This window comes from Pelecanus crispus, chromosome 6, assembly GCF_030463565.1.
Source record: "Pelecanus crispus isolate bPelCri1 chromosome 6, bPelCri1.pri, whole genome shotgun sequence".
Taxonomy (NCBI): Eukaryota; Metazoa; Chordata; class Aves; order Pelecaniformes; family Pelecanidae; genus Pelecanus; species Pelecanus crispus.
The window spans coordinates 67,685,943-67,703,311 of record NC_134648.1 but is presented as its reverse complement, the minus strand read 5'-3'; the positions used below and the strand labels follow the sequence as shown (position 1 = coordinate 67,703,311).

General features: G+C 43.2%; 1 protein-coding gene across 1 annotated transcript in view; it reads right to left on the bottom strand.

Moving 5' to 3' along the window:
- SYNE2 (spectrin repeat containing nuclear envelope protein 2) overlaps window positions 1–13,645 on the bottom strand; it is a 186,120-nt gene extending 172,475 nt beyond the window's left edge. The window contains exons 1-5 of the mRNA XM_075712036.1: window positions 13,567–13,645; window positions 2,162–2,223; window positions 1,116–1,211; window positions 769–846; window positions 586–678 (exon numbers count right to left, since the gene is read on the bottom strand). Coding sequence (XP_075568151.1) covers window positions 586–678; window positions 769–846; window positions 1,116–1,211; window positions 2,162–2,223; window positions 13,567–13,645 — 408 coding nt within the window. The remainder of the gene's footprint in view (window positions 1–585; window positions 679–768; window positions 847–1,115; window positions 1,212–2,161; window positions 2,224–13,566) is intronic.
- Between the last annotated feature and the right edge of the window lie 3,724 nt (window positions 13,646–17,369).

The window sequence follows — 17,369 nt, the reverse complement described above, 5'->3', positions numbered from 1 at the left end:
CATCCTCTACAGTCCTACAACATGATTAAAGCAAGGCCCTGTGCTCTCAAACCTCCCCATAACCTCATGCCACGCAAGATGCATGCTCAGTATCTTGTATAAGAAACGTCACTACGACAGCCTTCATGTTATTTCAGGCACCTGGTACTGAAAACAAGTAACAGCAAGAACTACACCTTGTGAGCACAGCCAACACTGAAGAGGGGAGCTGCCCCTGAGGGAGATGGATGTGAGCCACTTCACACTATTTACTCTATTTGGAGCTGAATCATTACAGGCCTTAGACAGGCAAAGTTTAGCTTATTTTTTAACTGGTTACTTTAAAAAAATCTCAATACCTTTCCTTCCTACCATTTGCAGGTAGATACTGTTCATCAAGCTGCAATGCCGTCATTGCATTGGTGAAGCAGCTCAGAGACACACGCAAGATGCACTGGTGCGTCTCCTCCCTGAGCCATCACTTCCAGATGTCAGAAAATAATCTTCTCCTTTGTACTAATTCATCTCGTTTGGCAACCACGTAAATCAACACATTTTTGTGCTTTTCTCTCTACTAAAACTCTCCTACATCGCTGAAATACTTACATGAAAATGAAATATAATTGTCCAAATTAGGCCAAGCACAATGGAAGGTTTTCCTTCAATAATGTCAGCAACATGAATATTTATGAGCTTGAGCTAGGGGAAAAAAAAAGGATCATTGTTAACAACGAAAATGTTCCACCAGCTAAACTGGCTTTAGTTGTGAATTCTGAAGTTAATACTCACTGATCTGCTCTTTAAAAATGTCAAAGCGTTTTCTATGTTGCTTCTGCACTGGAAGGTATTAAATCCTCTTTCCCGTGGCTGTGAAGCAAAAAGAACAGGTAACATCCTCAGTTACAAAAATCAATTTTATTTTACATTTTGGTAATGGAAGTCCTGCAAAGATTCACAAATTACTTCGTATCAACTTATTTCAGTGTGTTTCAGTGTCAGTGGTGTAATAACAAGTTACTTGCAAATAGCTCTATGACTCCAGAGGGATCGTTCATACGCTTACAATTAAGCATATCCAGAAATCTTTTCTGGATTTGACAAAGGACTGAGGTAATATTTTTATTACTCTGTCTTACCAGATGTTGACCTGAAAGCACTTCCAACAGATCCAAAAGCAAATGTCCTTGCTGTATGTCTGTATACAGGTCTGAGATAACAGAAGGAGGTGTATGCTGCAAAATAAATTTCAATGCTTGTCACACCATCTTTTGTCATTTTGAATTCAACACACTACAGAATATCACAGATTACTCTGTTAAAAAAAGTTTAGCATCCTTTATTTTTTCAAGAAGCTGAAATATAAATCCTGCATCTAATCAGCCATATCCTGCTTCTTCTAGCCCATTATTATGTTTGTCTCTTATTCCCCCTCGCCCTGCCTCTGAGTTTTATAAGGGTAATTTTAGCCCTCATTTTCAAGTATTTATACTTTTCAAGTTTTTTCAAACCAAAAACTTTTAAAAAGGGAAAGAGAAGCAGTTAATTCATATTTTGACTTCTTAATCAATGTATCTCCAGTAGAAATTTGACTATAGAGCTGAATAACTAAGCCCTCACTCTTTTCACCCACTTGTGGACAACACAAACCTACCATGAGCTCAGCAGCTTCTGCTCAAGGAGGGACCAAAACAGGATTATTTTTTTACCTAAGCAAGTCAGAATGGCAGCAGATGCTGCATGAGCTGCTTAGTGAAAGCGTAAAGAGCACTTACGCTACTACGTGGTTTGTCTTAATACTTACCACTCACTCAGGTCATCCCATTAAACTCATGTTCTTGGATTGCGCAATAGAATAATACTTACCTAACACAGTAAAACTAATCGTAAGTACAGAACCTCATAAAACCCTGAGACGTGCCACAATCCAGCACAAGTATGTTTTACCACATCAGCAAAACAGATAGTCATCTAGTTACAAACCATCTCTTACAAATGTCCTTATAATCACCAATACAATGCTGTTACACCTATTAAACAAATGCTTTCCAGGGGCTACTTTTTCCAGCCAGCACCTAAAAATCTTACATTAATTTTGTTTATTCCTAAAAAATTTAATCTCTGTACAGCACATCCAAACCAAACAGGCAAAAGGCATGTCTTTCCTAAAGAATCCCCTTCTCACCTTTGCCAATATTAAATTTATCCATCTAGTGAAGGTTTTCTTCTGTGTAAGCTCTCGCTGCACTGGGAAAAAAAAAAAGAAAAAAATGGTTAATGGAAAAAATTATCTGCTTTTATTTCTCTTTCTCAAAAAGATGCATGGCATCCATCTCAAACCTATGGTCTGTTCTTCCAGATATTAAGATACAACTTGATATTAGTTTTTCCAACTCTTATTTAGTGCTATTTCTTGCTTGCAGAGACGATACTGCAAGGAACTCCACAACCATTAAGCACACTTCTACTGGATGCAGCAAAGAGCAACTAATGAAGGTTTTCTCAAAAGCTCAGCAAATGCAAACGGCAGTGTGAACACATCATCTTACAGAGCAATATGTCTAGAATAACTCCATCCATTCCTAAGGGTTCCTTGAAAGACTCAGGGCCATTGTCAGTACAAGATCCATCTTGAAATTCGGGAAAAGCCATGTACGGAGTTGGGTGATACGACCAGGATGGAGGCTGGGGTTAGGTGACAAGTGCAAATCTGCAGGTGAAGCCATACAACGGGACATCTAGGCTAACTGAAGGGCTGGGGACAGTTATTAGGCTGTCATCGGGGAATAAACCCTCTAACAGCATCCTTTTCACTGCTGGGCCCTCTCTGGGGCATGCAGACCATTAATCCGGCCAAAAAGGGGTACAAAGGGTTTTAAAACAGGAGGGAGGAAGAAGGAAGTGCTTGACCTTGTGCCCCATTAAAAAACAGTGAAATGGGACTCACAGCGTGACCCGGTCACGCAGAGATCCAGCTCTTCACCGAGGTCCTTCAGGCTGCTACGCAGTGATAAACTACCAGCAGTTGCGAAGGAAGACAGGAGGCTGGTTAAGCCCATGTTTCAAAAATCAGAATATTTAAACTTTCTCGCACCAGAGTAGAGAGGGGAAAACCTTTCGCCATGGCTTGTGGGTAGCAGAGATGAAGAAAAGTCTAATTCCCCCAAAAGGTGAAGCAGAGCATGAGCAGCAGAGACGGACCGAGCAGCTCCCCAGCCCCATCCCTGATCATGGCCAGTGGATCACGCAACTCCCCAGCCCACGGTCCCTCCCAAAAAACCACCCCATTCCCAAGACACGCCACCACCAAAACCATACATCCCTCCTGGACATCCATATACAGGTCTGAGGCAACAGCAGGAGGTGCTGGCCCCTGACATTTTGGCCTTTGAGGCCTCAGCGCTGCACGGGCGCTGCCACCAGCAGCCACCCCGATGGCTCGTGGGAACACGTGTGGGCGCAAACTCATTTTTGTCTCACCATGACCCAAACTGGGCTGTGCCCAGGGAGGATCATGGCTGTTCTGTGGTTCCCTTGGGCTAAATTAAGGTGAAATGACACCAAACAATCCATTAAACACTTTATTGATGGTTAAAAGCAACCTGAACTTGGAAAGCACGATAGGCAATGCGGGTTATAAGTGAAATACTTGTAAGAGGAAAGGAAAAAGAAGGAAAGGTGGGGGGGAGAGAGAGACAGACCACCACCCTTGGATGCCTTGATGTTGATGGTAAAGGCGGCAGCCCTCCGGCGGCGGGCGTGCTGCTCCCAGAGCACAGGGGCTCCGGCTGCGCCGGCACCGGGCGGCAGAGGCAGGTCCGGAGCAGCAGCAGCGTGGAGTCCCCAAAGTTGTGTCTTTTATAGGCCAGTCCCTGCCTCTAGTCCTGCCCCCTCAAGGACTTACGTGTTTCTTGTTCCAGAATGTTCTTCATCTTCTGCGCAGGCGCCATTGGGGGGGGGGGGGGGGGGGATGTCATGAGGGGTCTTTTGGGTGGTTGTGAGCTCTTTCCTCAAATGAGCTCCGGGTGACCTCTGGGCACACACAGCGAGCTGCAAGGCACAGCAGAAGGCGGAACTGCGCATCTTCCGAGGCCTCCAGACTCCGCGCCAGTCAGCTTCTCACCTGGGGCTCAGTGGTGCTCTGCAGACCCCAATTTGTCACTAGGGAGACCTTAACTTGTCTCCCCACAATGTTTCAGACATCAACGCACATTAACTCTTTCAGTCTTTCACATCTCTCCCTTTCCACATCAGCTTTGACTGCAAGCGTTGGGGTTGGCTTCCCAAAAAAACAGGTCAAAAAAGTAGTACCGCCCCGCCAAGGGGCCTGCCTGGAGCTGCAGAAGGGCGGTCATCCCCTCCTTCTTCCCCATTTGAATAAAAACCCAAAAGGCTGCACTGGTTTTTAATAGCCCAGACATTACAAAGCAGGTCAAATACACAACTGAGTGACGGCAAGATTATACAGTTCGGAGAGTTGACGTTTTGGTCACCCGAGCCACCATCTTTGGCCTGCGCCAGCCACACGGCTGTCCCAGCCCTTCCCTCTGAGGGCCGAGGCGGATGCCAGCCCCTCTGTGCATGGCTACGGGCAGCCATCTGCAATGCTCCTGCCTCTCCTGCCAGCTTGCCTCTCATCCCAGGCAGCAGGAAGCAAAGACTGAGAGGCTGGAGAGGTACAAAGCAGAGAGAAAGCGTGAGGCCCTCTCCCTGCTGTGCCGAGTGGCAGGAGGGGCTGCCTCAAGCAGCCAGGAGCAGAGGATGGGGCTTTGGACGCTGGGGTCATGGCGACACAGAGGCTCGGAGCTCCTGCATAGAGGGACGCAGGTGGGACGGGACGCTGGCCCACCGCCCTGCCAGGAGGACAGGAGAGGACAGTGCATGTCCTGCACCATGGCCCCGGTGCAGCCCCCTGAGGAGGGAGCATGGCCCAGGCCCGGAGGGACACGGTGGGCAAGGCAGCTGTGGGGTACTCGCTGCCCGCTTCCCAGCTGGGGTAAATCCTCCTGCCTCGTGGGAGAGGCAGCGGGAGACTCTGACCAGGCCATCAGCTTGCAAGAAGGAACAAATCTGGGAGATGGGGTGGGAGCGGACGATCTCTTCTGCCTCTGAAAGCATGCTCTTGCATAAAAGATTAATGCAAAGGCAAGTTTGACATCATAATGCAAGTGCAAGACCACTCAGCAATAGATATGTATGTTTTTGTAGGCTGGGCAGGATGAAAAATACCAAAAATATCAAGTCCTTGGGGGGGAAAAAAAAAAAAAAAAACCTGGCTGCTCTGCCCATGAAAATGAAAATGCCACTCAGAGGAAAACGTCCCACACTTTATTACATTCTGGTAATTTGGCAAACACAAACCCCAGTCCTGGGTGGCTTTTCATCATCCAAGACAGCCTGAAGGGCTTGCTGGGCAGAGCTTCATCAGCTCGCAAAGCGGAGCAAGCCGCTTAAGGATAACGCAGCCTCCTGCTCCTAACCCCACCATCCGACCCACAGATCTCCTTCTGCTTCACCGTGCGGGTGAGCAGTGAGAAAAACATTCACACATTACGGGCGTCGAGGGCTGTTTCGCATCCTGTAGCTAATACATCTTTCAACAGTCCTCTAATCTGCAATACTACGATCCTGTCGGAGCATGAAACAGTCGATTTCCCCTGCTTGCTGGATTGTTTTATGCTTCTTTTTAAAAATCACAGAGATCATGATGAACCGCAAGATAAGGGTAGTCTTAAAGACATGGACAAAAATGTAATCTCAGAATTCTGTTTTGTTTGGAAAACAGAAAATAAGCGCAAACGTGCCATACAGACCAATCAATGTTGCAACGCTCACAAGGAGGACATAAATAGCATGGAGATGTTGCCTTCATGTTAGTACAGAACCCAACCACACCCTTTGGTTGAACACCCGCACAGGAGCCGTTCCAATTACCTAAGAGCAATTACTGAGTAGCTGCACTCAATTTTATCAGGCAGGCAAGGCTGGTATCGCTGGCATTTGAAAAGGGATGGAAAGCAAATATTAGCTACTCTGCCGGACGCCAGCGACTCTTCAGCTGCAGCTCTTGCCAAACACACACTACTGCTACTGATTGGGGGAACTTGCTTTTGGGGTTGGTTACAGAAAGATGGTTAGGATGAGGACATTTGGTCTTGTTTTGGTTGAATCTCTCCATATTAATGTGCAGAAGCATTATGCAATGTGGGCCAGATACTGCCAGTGTTGATTCACGTGGGCAGCTCTCAGGCAAATGTCTCACCTGGTGAAAGTACAGGGCGGTTGTTTCACTACACACACCTAAGCAGCCCTTACACCCTCCCCAGGCTACAGCCGCTGCCTCGTGCAACCCACCGGGCTGCCTTCCAAGCAGCCGCAGCCTCAGCTGCAATGTGGCTTATTTTCCTACCCAAATTAATAATAATAGCAATAATAACAATCATATCATCTTATTGTCAATCAATAACAAACTCCATGCCTGCCAATATCTCCCCGGACTGTAGTGCAGCAGTCACTGTGCTTCCACCCAGGGCACACAACACAGCTCAGTACCGATGTGCTTCTGGCACCGTGGCAGGCAGTCGCATTTCAATTTTCAGGCCAAATGTGTTTTCCCTCCCAGCTCCCCCCCTACTCTGCTGCTCAGAGGCACTAATGATTTAATCATGCTTTCAAATTCTTATCTCTACCACGTGGTTAATTAATACGGATTTTTATTTTTATGAGGATGAATGGATTCTTTGTTAGGCCTTTTTATAGGTCTCTAAGTGACCTTGGTTTTCTCTTGCCCTAGTTTTCAAAATGCCACTGACCCAGAATAAAAAAAGCTATCAGAAAAAACTGATCATTTTCTTCACTTTGGGCACAAACTCACTGAGCCAAAAAGTGGATCTGAGAGAACAAAATAAGAACTGCTAATCTGAAAACACCCACAATCTATCACATTTCACCCTGCGTGTTAAAGCTAATCTTCAGAACAACTCTTTAGGGAGGAATAACACATAGAAGCAGCGCGTCACGTAGGCTAGCCGAAAATCAATACATGCTGCTGGACAATGACTGTTTTATCCAGTAATGAGCTATCAACAAGTGCTACAAACCAGACTAATCATTAAGGGCTGGAGCACGGGGACATGGCAGGGACCATGGTGGTGCTGAACTCTCCCAGGAGGAAGAGGAGGGGAGCGCAGGAGCTCCGCCAGCCACGGTTTTACTCTCAGCCTTCCTTTCAAGGGAATACAGAAAAGCCAGACTGAAAATTAATCTCCTCTCTTCTGTTGCCTTTCATGCCTCTCCCTTCCCAAGGTCGGAGACGGCAGCTCACAGGAAAGCACCATCTCCTCCCTCGGCAGGGAGCTGGGGGAAGCAAACTGTGGCAGAGCAGATGTACCCTGTCTGTCCACACTCGTCAAACAACGTCACCAAACAGCAAAGAGGTTTTCTTCTATCGCAAGGACCTGTGCATCACTGCCAGTGAACCATTTACAACTGTGTGGCTTTTTTCTTTTTAAAAATAATAATTTGAAATTAATGAGCGCAAGCCTGTCTGTCATCTTCTCTTCTCTGTTTCGCCAGAAGGAATTACCTCTTGTGTATGATATTTTCATATCTTTCTTTCACCATTCAGATCAGCTAAGGCTATGTCTACAGCAGCAGGCAGTGCAGCTCAAAAGGAACATATCAGCAGATCAAAAGAGCTGATGTTCAGGATGTAGCGTACCCACCACATGTGTTGGGAAGAAAGGCTGTGTTGGACTAGCTCTAGCCTGAATGCCCACAGACAGCCATGGTACCTTCTTGGAGCATTTATTTCAGTTTCATTCAAAATAACCATTTCCACACTCCCTGACAGCTCAGCAAAATGAACCAAAGCATGGTCAGCAGGGATAACTGGGAGAGCTCCCTCAAGACAGCACTGCTGATATGAACTAGGACACCAAGCAGGTACATGTGCAAATGATAGGAACCATCAGAAGAACCATTAAGTATTTGCCAACGCAGGGAGAGTGTGAGCAACTCACCCCTGAGCCCTTTGAGTCCCTTCCTGTCCACCCAGTAACAAAAGTTTCATTTTCTGCAGACAGGAAAGCTGGGGAAAAGAGTTATTTCCAGCATTTATGTTCAGCAACATGATGTTAAGCAATTAAAAACAAACATAGTATTTTTTGTTAAGATTAAGTTGTTTATCCAAAGCCCAATGACGGTGATGAAAATTTTTCTACAGGAACAGGTCTTTTCAAATCCAAATATTGTATAAATATTAACTAATTAACTACTACCATGTCTGTGCAGCAAGTGGGAACTTTCCTTTCTACACTATTCCCTTCAACCTCCTTTTCCTTTTGAAAGCAAATTATCCTATTTACCAAAAGGGCTGCTAACTCAGGAAGCGTGTTCACACTGAGTTTTGCCCTCCCAGCTTTCTTAAAACATTTTTGCTCTTCTCATTGCCAAGATCCTGGAGCAGCTCTGTGCTGAAACCCCACTGTCTTTACTGCCACAACAGCCCATGAAGTGAGGCACTGCAGTACTTGGGGGCATTGACAGAGGTTGCAGGTTAAATTCTTAAAGGTACTAAGTCACATCATTTAGGTATCAATATACTTTTAACAATAAGGGCTTAAGTGGCTTTTCTAATATTTTAAAGAAAATCCACAGTGAAGCCGCGATTTGAATATGAGTGGCCTTCAGTGCCCTACACAGGTGCCTCAGAAGCCATCCACTCCTTAGGCATTTTAATGCTATTTTTTAACCAGTTATGCACCTGACAGTGCCTTTAACAAACTGAAATTTATCTAGCAGGGAACACATTTATACAACTCTACAATCTATTTTTTTCATTAGGCATGCAAACCAGACAAAAATACCCATGAGTGATTTTTTTTTTTTTTTTTTGGCAGTGTCATGTATCGGTTGCCTCTCCAGCACCATCAGCCCTGTCACATGCCACGAAGCCGCGCAGTCCGGGGACCTGCAGACCAGCTCCTCGCCCGGGCAGCAGGCAGCATAGACAGGGCATAAATTTCTGTGTAGCTCCTATGGGAACTTTTCGATTTGTAGAAGTCACCCTTGAAAAACTGTGATAAACATTTAATGGACTTTTTTGATCATTCTGCTTAAAGAAAAAAAAAAAGTGTAGCTGTAATAACATACTGGCCCCAACAGATGAGACATACAGTTAGAACAAAAAAAAATGCTGGGTCAGAATTAGCAGTCTACCTGACCTCTGGATGAATTAAGCGGGTGTCAGAGTGATATCCCCCTTTACTCGGAGATGAGTGCAACCTACTACAAGTTACACAACAAAATCTACCCATACCTATCACCATATCTTCAATTTCACTTGAAGAGAAATCATTCATAAAGGATTAGGCATAACTGTGTCTAATAACATAATTCATTTATATCATTAAACACTGTTCAAAACCAGTTTTTAGTTCTTACATGATCATCCTTTGGGTTACAGTAATAAACAGGATTAATAAGCAGAGCCAAAAATTAGGACCCTTGCAGTTAATTAAACAGTGAAAGACTAAGTACATGCCCCAAACTCCGAGAGCTAAACACACTCTCTTGTGTCTGAATTAGCTCAGTAAGCATGGAAAGAGAAGGGAAAACAGTTCTGCACAGGCTCAGTGGGAAACACCAGACATAGGGTCTGTTTGCTGTCCTAGGGAAGAAAGTGGGAGGATTTGTGCATGGGAGGTAAAGTGGAGGCTGGATCCTACCACAGGCAAACAGATTTACATCTTGAAAGCAAAAAATATTCCCACTCCAGAGCACCACAAACCCTGTTCAGTTTCTGCTGTAGCCACCCATCCGCAAGCGGCTGCACATTGCCCTTGCTGCAATCCCGCACTCGGGCTCATCAGCAAAGAGCAGCCCTACCTCCAACAGTTCTCAGAACATTGCCACGAAGCCCTTCTCTTACCAAAGGAGGGGACATGCCACCTCATTTTAGGTAGCTGAAAAGAATTTTGGACCCCGACCGTGCCTCTTCCATTTACAGAAGGCCGAGCACCAGGCTGGACCCGTCTATGGGGCCAGCCTGTAATGCAATGCTGGGAGGGAAGCCATGGGAGGAGGAGACATAGGACAGGGCTCCCGTGTTCTTCCTCCCATGCTCGTTGCCAGCCGAGCCCCGAGCTCCTGCCTGTTCCCTCTGTAGCTGCAGCAAAAGTGACTTCAGGTTTCAAAGATGGTCCATTCGCCACAATGGAGCATCTCCCTGGCAAGCATCCTCTGTTCACCAAAACGTTTGCAGCCTGCCTGGCAGGAGAAACCCTTCCCTTAAATATTTCCCCATAGGATATATCCATAATAGGTCCAGCTCCAGGCTTTTCACCTGCACTTTTAGGTGGGTGTGCAAGAACACAAAACAGCTTTGCAGCTGCTCTGCATTGTACTACATGAGAAAACTGGGAGAAAACAGGGAGGTGCTGGAGGACAGGGCACAGATAACATTGATCTTATTGTGATTTAATTTTATTATAAAATCTAGGACATAGGGAAGGAAAAAAGAACAGAAGAAAAGGCGCCCAAGTCCTGTCATCACTGTCATCATGCAATTTCATAGCAATTTCAATTTTCTTTGCAGGGAGGGAAGGGGGTAACTATTACTCTTTTGGTTGTGGAGATCAGCTTGAAAACTGGAAAAGGTTAAAGAGCAATATATAAATCTGAAAAGATATGTATATAAGGGTTTTTATTCTTGCAGCTTTTACTTTAGCCTCATGATTTTGTGACTAGCTTCATCATTTGAAAATGTCTGGAGATGGGAACATTAGAACCCATGTTACTTTTATTTCTTTACCTATTTTCTTCATGCTTCATTAAATCTCCTTAAAATTTAGTTGAAATGAAAGACTCACTGAGAACAAAGTTACATTTTTACCCGTCTTCCACTAACCTTCTTTACTGCATCTTTTAGGCCAAACACTATTAAGGAAAGTGAATGTTCATCCTTGAACACTCTTCTACCTAAAAACCCACCAACAGAAAGTCCACTAAAGCAGGTTTTTACAATACTAAGCCACTGGCATTAATTTAATAGGATTAGTATAATAATTAGAGCTACTAAGTAGTAGCCTCTTTAATAATTATTTTAAGGAGGTTCTTCTTCCCCTATTTCCTTCCTTCTCTTCCCAAAAGTGCTGTCCTCCTCACAGAAGATTGTGACTTAAATCACAGTCAAACATACCTAAAATGAGTGTTTGGTTTTACGCCTGGCAGGGAAGAAAAAAAAAAAGCTAACCATTTTGTTACAGTTCTTAGGCATATAACTTCACAATTACCAAACCAATTGGCACATTAAGTTGATCTTGTCCTAACTAACCAGGCTAGACAAGTGCTCTATCATCACTGGATGCCTTTCAGGAATAACAGAAGATTGGATCACAAAGAATTTAAATGTAGAATAAAATATGAGCAATCCAGACTAGATCTCACTCCTGCTTTTTTCTTCTGTGCCAACTATTTACACATATCTCCTGTTATGTTGTGTATTATACAGCTCTAGACATACTCTTCAAAGCTACACCTTAACAATTTGAAAAGCAGCTCATAACCAGTTTTACATCCATCTTTAGTCACCCAAAAAGTAAGCTGCTTTTCTAATAGTTATAAGCAGCCATTCCTTGAACCTGAGATTTCCCTAAAACTTCTCCAGGTGAACCTGAAGATGTAAAGCAATCAAAGTCTCTGGCTGCTTTGCAAATCTCATCCCAAGATTCCTATTAATGGAAAAGCCCGTTTCCTTGAGTGACCCTATTATTCTTATGTGACCTTTCCCCCCACAGATCTGCAGGCAGATTTACCAATGTTTTCTACATGTCATGTCAGGGAATGTGTCTTTGGTGCTTCATCGCAGCTGTGTCGCCATTTATTTGTTTGACCCAGAGCAGATGCAGCAGCATCACAACTCCATACACAGAATGTGTCTGTACCATTTGTTGCATCTTTTTGTTGCATCATTACAAAAATTGTTTATGTCACTTCTAAGGGACATCTCCAGATGTTTTACAACGGTCAGGCACAGAGAGCTTGGCCCCAGATTTGCAGTGTCTTCATTTCAGCATAATCCAGGAATTCAAATTATTACAGCAAAGAAATATAATTTAGTCATTTCAATTTTAATAAGCAGGGCTCTTTCACTGAGATATGGACCAAACAACCCTACCGTTATTCGAGACATAAACATCAATCTGACTTTTCAGAAAATAGCATGAATATTGTTTCAAAATAAAACCCTATTCTAAAATCCCATGTAACTTTAATTCAGCACCCTCTGCCTTAAAGCTAGACAGCACTTTCCAAACGCATTTCATGACAACAGCCACCTCGCTCTTTCTACTCAAGGCTGACTTCGACTGGCACAACAAATGCGCGTCTGACAAGCTGTGCTTGGTGCAACAGTCAGACTAGCTCCTGCCTGCTAGGAGTTTCTGCTTGCTCTCCTGAAAATGTAATACTGAAGCAAAACAGAAAATTCACCATTAAAGACATTTGTCTTTAGACCACTGTTAATACTCACTCATCAAAACACATGGCGTCAATGACAATATTAGCGCAAATACGCATCGTGTAAGTGACGTGGCAGAATATTCTTTTGCACCATCTGTTCTAAACATATTTTCTCTCAAGCACCATAGCAATTTCATTGCAAGTAAGCTAAAAGGAAATAGCTCTGTGGAAACATGACTTAGCCCATCCATCCTAGAATAACCAGGCTCTAAACACATCGAAGACAGGCTTTCCAGCAGTGCTAGTCCTGCTGCCTGGACCAGCCTCCTTGATAGCCGACGCGAGCATTTTCATAAATACGTTTAGAGGAAAATCAGTCTTCCCAGGAAATTCTTATAAAGGAAAATTCAACCCATGATTAAGGAAAACCCAGAAAGCTTATCTGAGAGGCCAGCTCTGATGCACTCATTATCACGTAACTGTTCAGGCAGCTGCCATTAAACTGCAACAATTAAAAATCCGCCAGTGCGTGCTTGCTTAACAAGTTATAACTCATTGTAGGTAAGGATGAAAGATTCTGACCTGTGAGAAATTTGTTTAGAAGCCACAAAAATTTTCTACTTGTTTTGGCCACAAGCTATCTTTCTACACATGCAGGAGATATAGCAGTAAGAACAGAAAAACAAATAAAATAAAATATTACTGTAGTTAATAGCCTCACTAAGACAGCTTAATGTAACCAACTAATTGTCAGCAAATTGAAAACAAGGGAACTAATGAAATGGCATAACCATTTTCATGCTGGCGGTTCCCTTGAAAACAGCTTACAGTAACATGTATTCTGAGTAACAGAGCGTAAGAACCAGTGAGCACATCTGTACCAAAAAAGGCAACAGATCTGAAAATACCACGAAAAAGTACTACAAGAGCTGTTATCTTTCATTTCACTGCTGAAATGTCTCTCATAAAAACCAGAAACATCTGCAAAGAAGCACAGACGTGAACTAACTACACTTAGCATAAGGCTAGTTTTCACAGGTTTCTCAGAATTCCCTTCAACTTGTGCACAGTCACAGATTTTTGCCAAAAATCTACGTTAAAAAGACACAGAAAACTACAGTAACTTACCTTGCAGCGACAGGTAGAGATCATCTATTTCGGAGGAAGCCTGCTCCTCTGTTGAGGGAGATGACTGCTTCGATGCCATATTAAATCCTATGGAGATTCTTTAATCAATTTCCAAACTGAAATTATTAAAAAAAAAAAAAAAAGAAGAAAATCAGTACAGTTTTACATTAAAATTGATGATACCAAAGATGCTCGAGTGTGCGGCGCCGAGACATGCATTTTGGTTTGGGTTGTCTTCCCTTGGTAGGCTGTTTCCTTAGCTCATACAGAATAAAGCAACCGTTCCTACCGCGTGAATCCAAGCATTGGTCCCTTGACTCTTTTCTAACGGTGGCCAGCAGTACTCCACAACACAAACCACGCATCCCAGGGTGTTCTTGCCATGAAAACAAAAGCACTAGGATTAGGAAAATTCATAGTTGCTTTCTTCGAGAAAGCCAGGGTGACAAAGGCTTACAGTGCCTTCTGCAGATTTGTTGCTGCCAAACCTCAAAGGTATTCTTTAAATCTTTGTACTTTTTAGATATCTCTTCCTGTCTGGATAATTGTTGCAGAATGGAAACAATTTAGGCAGAATCTGCAAAGATTAAGGCGAAAGGAAAAAGCAGTGGTTATCAGATGAGAATAATCACAAGGACTGTTTCTGTCTGGTACTTTTGTTACTCCTCAACCCCCACAAAGGAGTTTCTTTTTCCAACTCCTCCATCTTCCTCTCCTTGGATACCTCCCCTATCTCAAATGCAATTTTAGTGAACAATATGCTATGTCTTTCTTGAAAGTGTAACACTGTTTGTGTTACTGCAGTTCAACTTTCCACTGTAGGAAAAACTGGATACTGAGATACAGACTCAGTTTTATCAAGAACTTACAAGTTAAACAATTTCAAAAAGAAATAAAGCTGAAAACTAAATAAAGGCTCACCTTAAACAAGCTTTGTTGCCTAAATAACTGTAACCTTTTCATCAGAAGTACTAGGATTTACACACTACAGATTAATAACTCATCTACCAAGTGTATGTCAAAATAAAGGGTGTGAATAGATGAGTAAGGAAATACAACATTAAAGAATGCCAGAGAAAGTTTTACATTCAGTCCCTTGTGCATATGAATCATGAGGCAGCCTTTGTTTACTCCACTATATACTATTTTTCCTCACTCTCTGTCTCACTGCACAGAAAGGACAACACATGCTTAATGAGAAGTTATTCAATATTTTGTCTTCTTCACCCTGAACAATATGTGTCCTTGTGCTTTACCCAAGGGCTGCTCTGATGACAGGATTATTAAGTTCCTTACAAGATTTTCTACGGCACTCATCACCTTGGCATCTGAATGCTTCACAAACATTAATCAATTCACATTTACAGCATCTACGCGCGATCAGGAGTTATTGCCCACACTTAGAATCACAGAACAGTTTGGGTTGGGAGGGACATTTAAAGATTGTCTAGTCCAACCCCCCCGCCATGGGACGTCATTTTACCAATGACAAGCAAAGGCACAGAGAGAATAAAAGGGGAAAAAAAGCTGCTAATCTGACTCTGGTTTTCCACAGAAACAGATTAGTTCATATGGCCGAAGCACCAACTCCAACTGCTGCAGTGAGCACGCAGCATTTCTGCAAGTCACCAACAACTTAAAACTAAAACTCAAGGCACCAGATTCAAGAAAGTGGAGTCCTAGCTGGGACAGGTAAAGATGAGACTTATCTAGATAATCAGAGAAAGGAGAAAATACTTTACAAGAGTTTGGCTTGCTTAGCCTAGCAAAAAGAGGAGGAAAAGGAGCATTTGATCTTTGGCAGGCCAAGAACAAGATGATATAAATAAGCCATGCCTTGAGGTTATGATGGAAATCCGAAGAAGATTTCTAAATACTGGGTTCTAACAAAGCCTCCCAATACAGGCAACTGGCGTGAAGGCTTGATGTGATTTTAAGATTGGAATTGTTCAGAAATAGACAACATAAAGTGGTTGCCTTTATTAAAGGCCACTTGGACTTCCAGCCCTGGAGAGCTCAGAGATCCTCTGTTCCTGAGCTAGAAGTATGAGTCTCAAGTCAGACAACCAAAAAATAACCATGCAGCTGCCACTGATAAAAATTGGGGTTTAAGAGCCAGGGTGCACATCTTGCAGGAACTGAGCAAGGGCAGGGGCTGAGCGAGAACCCAGTTCTCCCAGCAGCACTGCCCAATGCGATGCAATCTTTCCTGTGAAACTCCTTCCTTTTTCTCTCAAGATCAAGCAATACAAAACCAAAGTCTAAAATTGCAAAATGTTAGGCAGCCGTAATATCTTTTGGATATCACTGTATGTCTTTAAATTGATTTTGTGATCGCCACCTTGAAGGCTACTAAGTTAGCAGCAAGACCCAAATGGGGAGCATGTAAGCAAAATCCAAACCACACCATCAGATCTGTTGCTTTTTGCTCCCAGGACACAGGGATAGTTAGCTGCATTCTCTCCACTTTGAGTTTTCCAGTGGCCAACTGGAAAATTCCAGTAGGCCTTCAGAGATATTTAAGAAATAGTTAATACTGGGCAGCGGTGAATCCACAGGTGAAATCAATGACCCTGCCTGAATTTGGACCTAAGGTTATAACTCAGATTGGGTGTGCATGTAGAGAAAGAGGGATAGGGCTAGAAGCACACACGTAGACACCCACCATTGCCACATCAGCATAACCTACAAGCAAGACGTCCCCAGAACTATGTACGGATGTACGTTCCTGTGGTTCTGGGGCATGCACTCAACATCAGTGGCAATGCATGCTCTTTTTAACACAAGTTTATTCTCTGTTTTTTCATTTTATTTTAAACTAAACACTATTTAAGGATTTTCTTTTAAAGGCACAACAGCAGCACAAAATCCCCAAACAGTGAAAACATACATATCTATTTGACTTTAACGCATCCAAATTTGAGACGGTGACACAGGTGGAGCCAAGTCATGTTCACCTAATTTGCACAGTGCTGAAGTCATTGGGAGCATAGGCCAGAAAAAGGGAACAGGATTTGGCATTAAAATTCCTCTATGATAACAGGAAAATATGCAAGAGCCACAAACAGCATTAGTGGTAGTTTCATAAACAAAACAAAATCCATTTTCAATCTTTCTGTGACTGTTCCTCCTCTGTCCCCATCCCTTGCCAGCTACAACATAGCGTCTCCTTCTGTGTGCTTGTACTGCGCTTCATGTGATGGGACCCTTCAGTTCAGATCTCTAAGCATGAAAGTAGCTGAAGTTAATAAAACTTTTAGGATTTTAAAGCAGAAAGTATGTTAAGCTTTAAAGCATTAATTAACTTAAATTATGGCACATGATCATAGAACACGTATAAATGACAAAAAGCATATGCTCCTGTTTTCCTTTAAGGTCAAATTAAGGCCTCCTTCCCAAAAGGATGGGTTTTTTTAGATTTTTTTTTTAAAATGCAGAAATCCACTCAACAAATCCACAGTGCAGGTTATAAAAATGTGCAGCTAATACAAGATAAATCGATGCTAAAGCTTTCATGCCCCTGAAATCCTGCGTTCACCATCCAACACAGCACATACATTTTGCCCTGCCTCTGATTCCTGCCCTACCCCAACAGAAGACTCCACAGCTGCTTTGAAAGGGAGACACACACACACACTCTCGGAGGACACACCTGCAAGGATTAGTATTCTTTAAAAGGTACAAGGTACAGATTGTCTGAGAAGGGATTATACAAAGACAATACCTAGTCCTTTTGCCCTCCCCTCCCCCCCCCCCCGAATTTCATTCAAATAAAGCATATTAAGTGTAACTATATCATATCA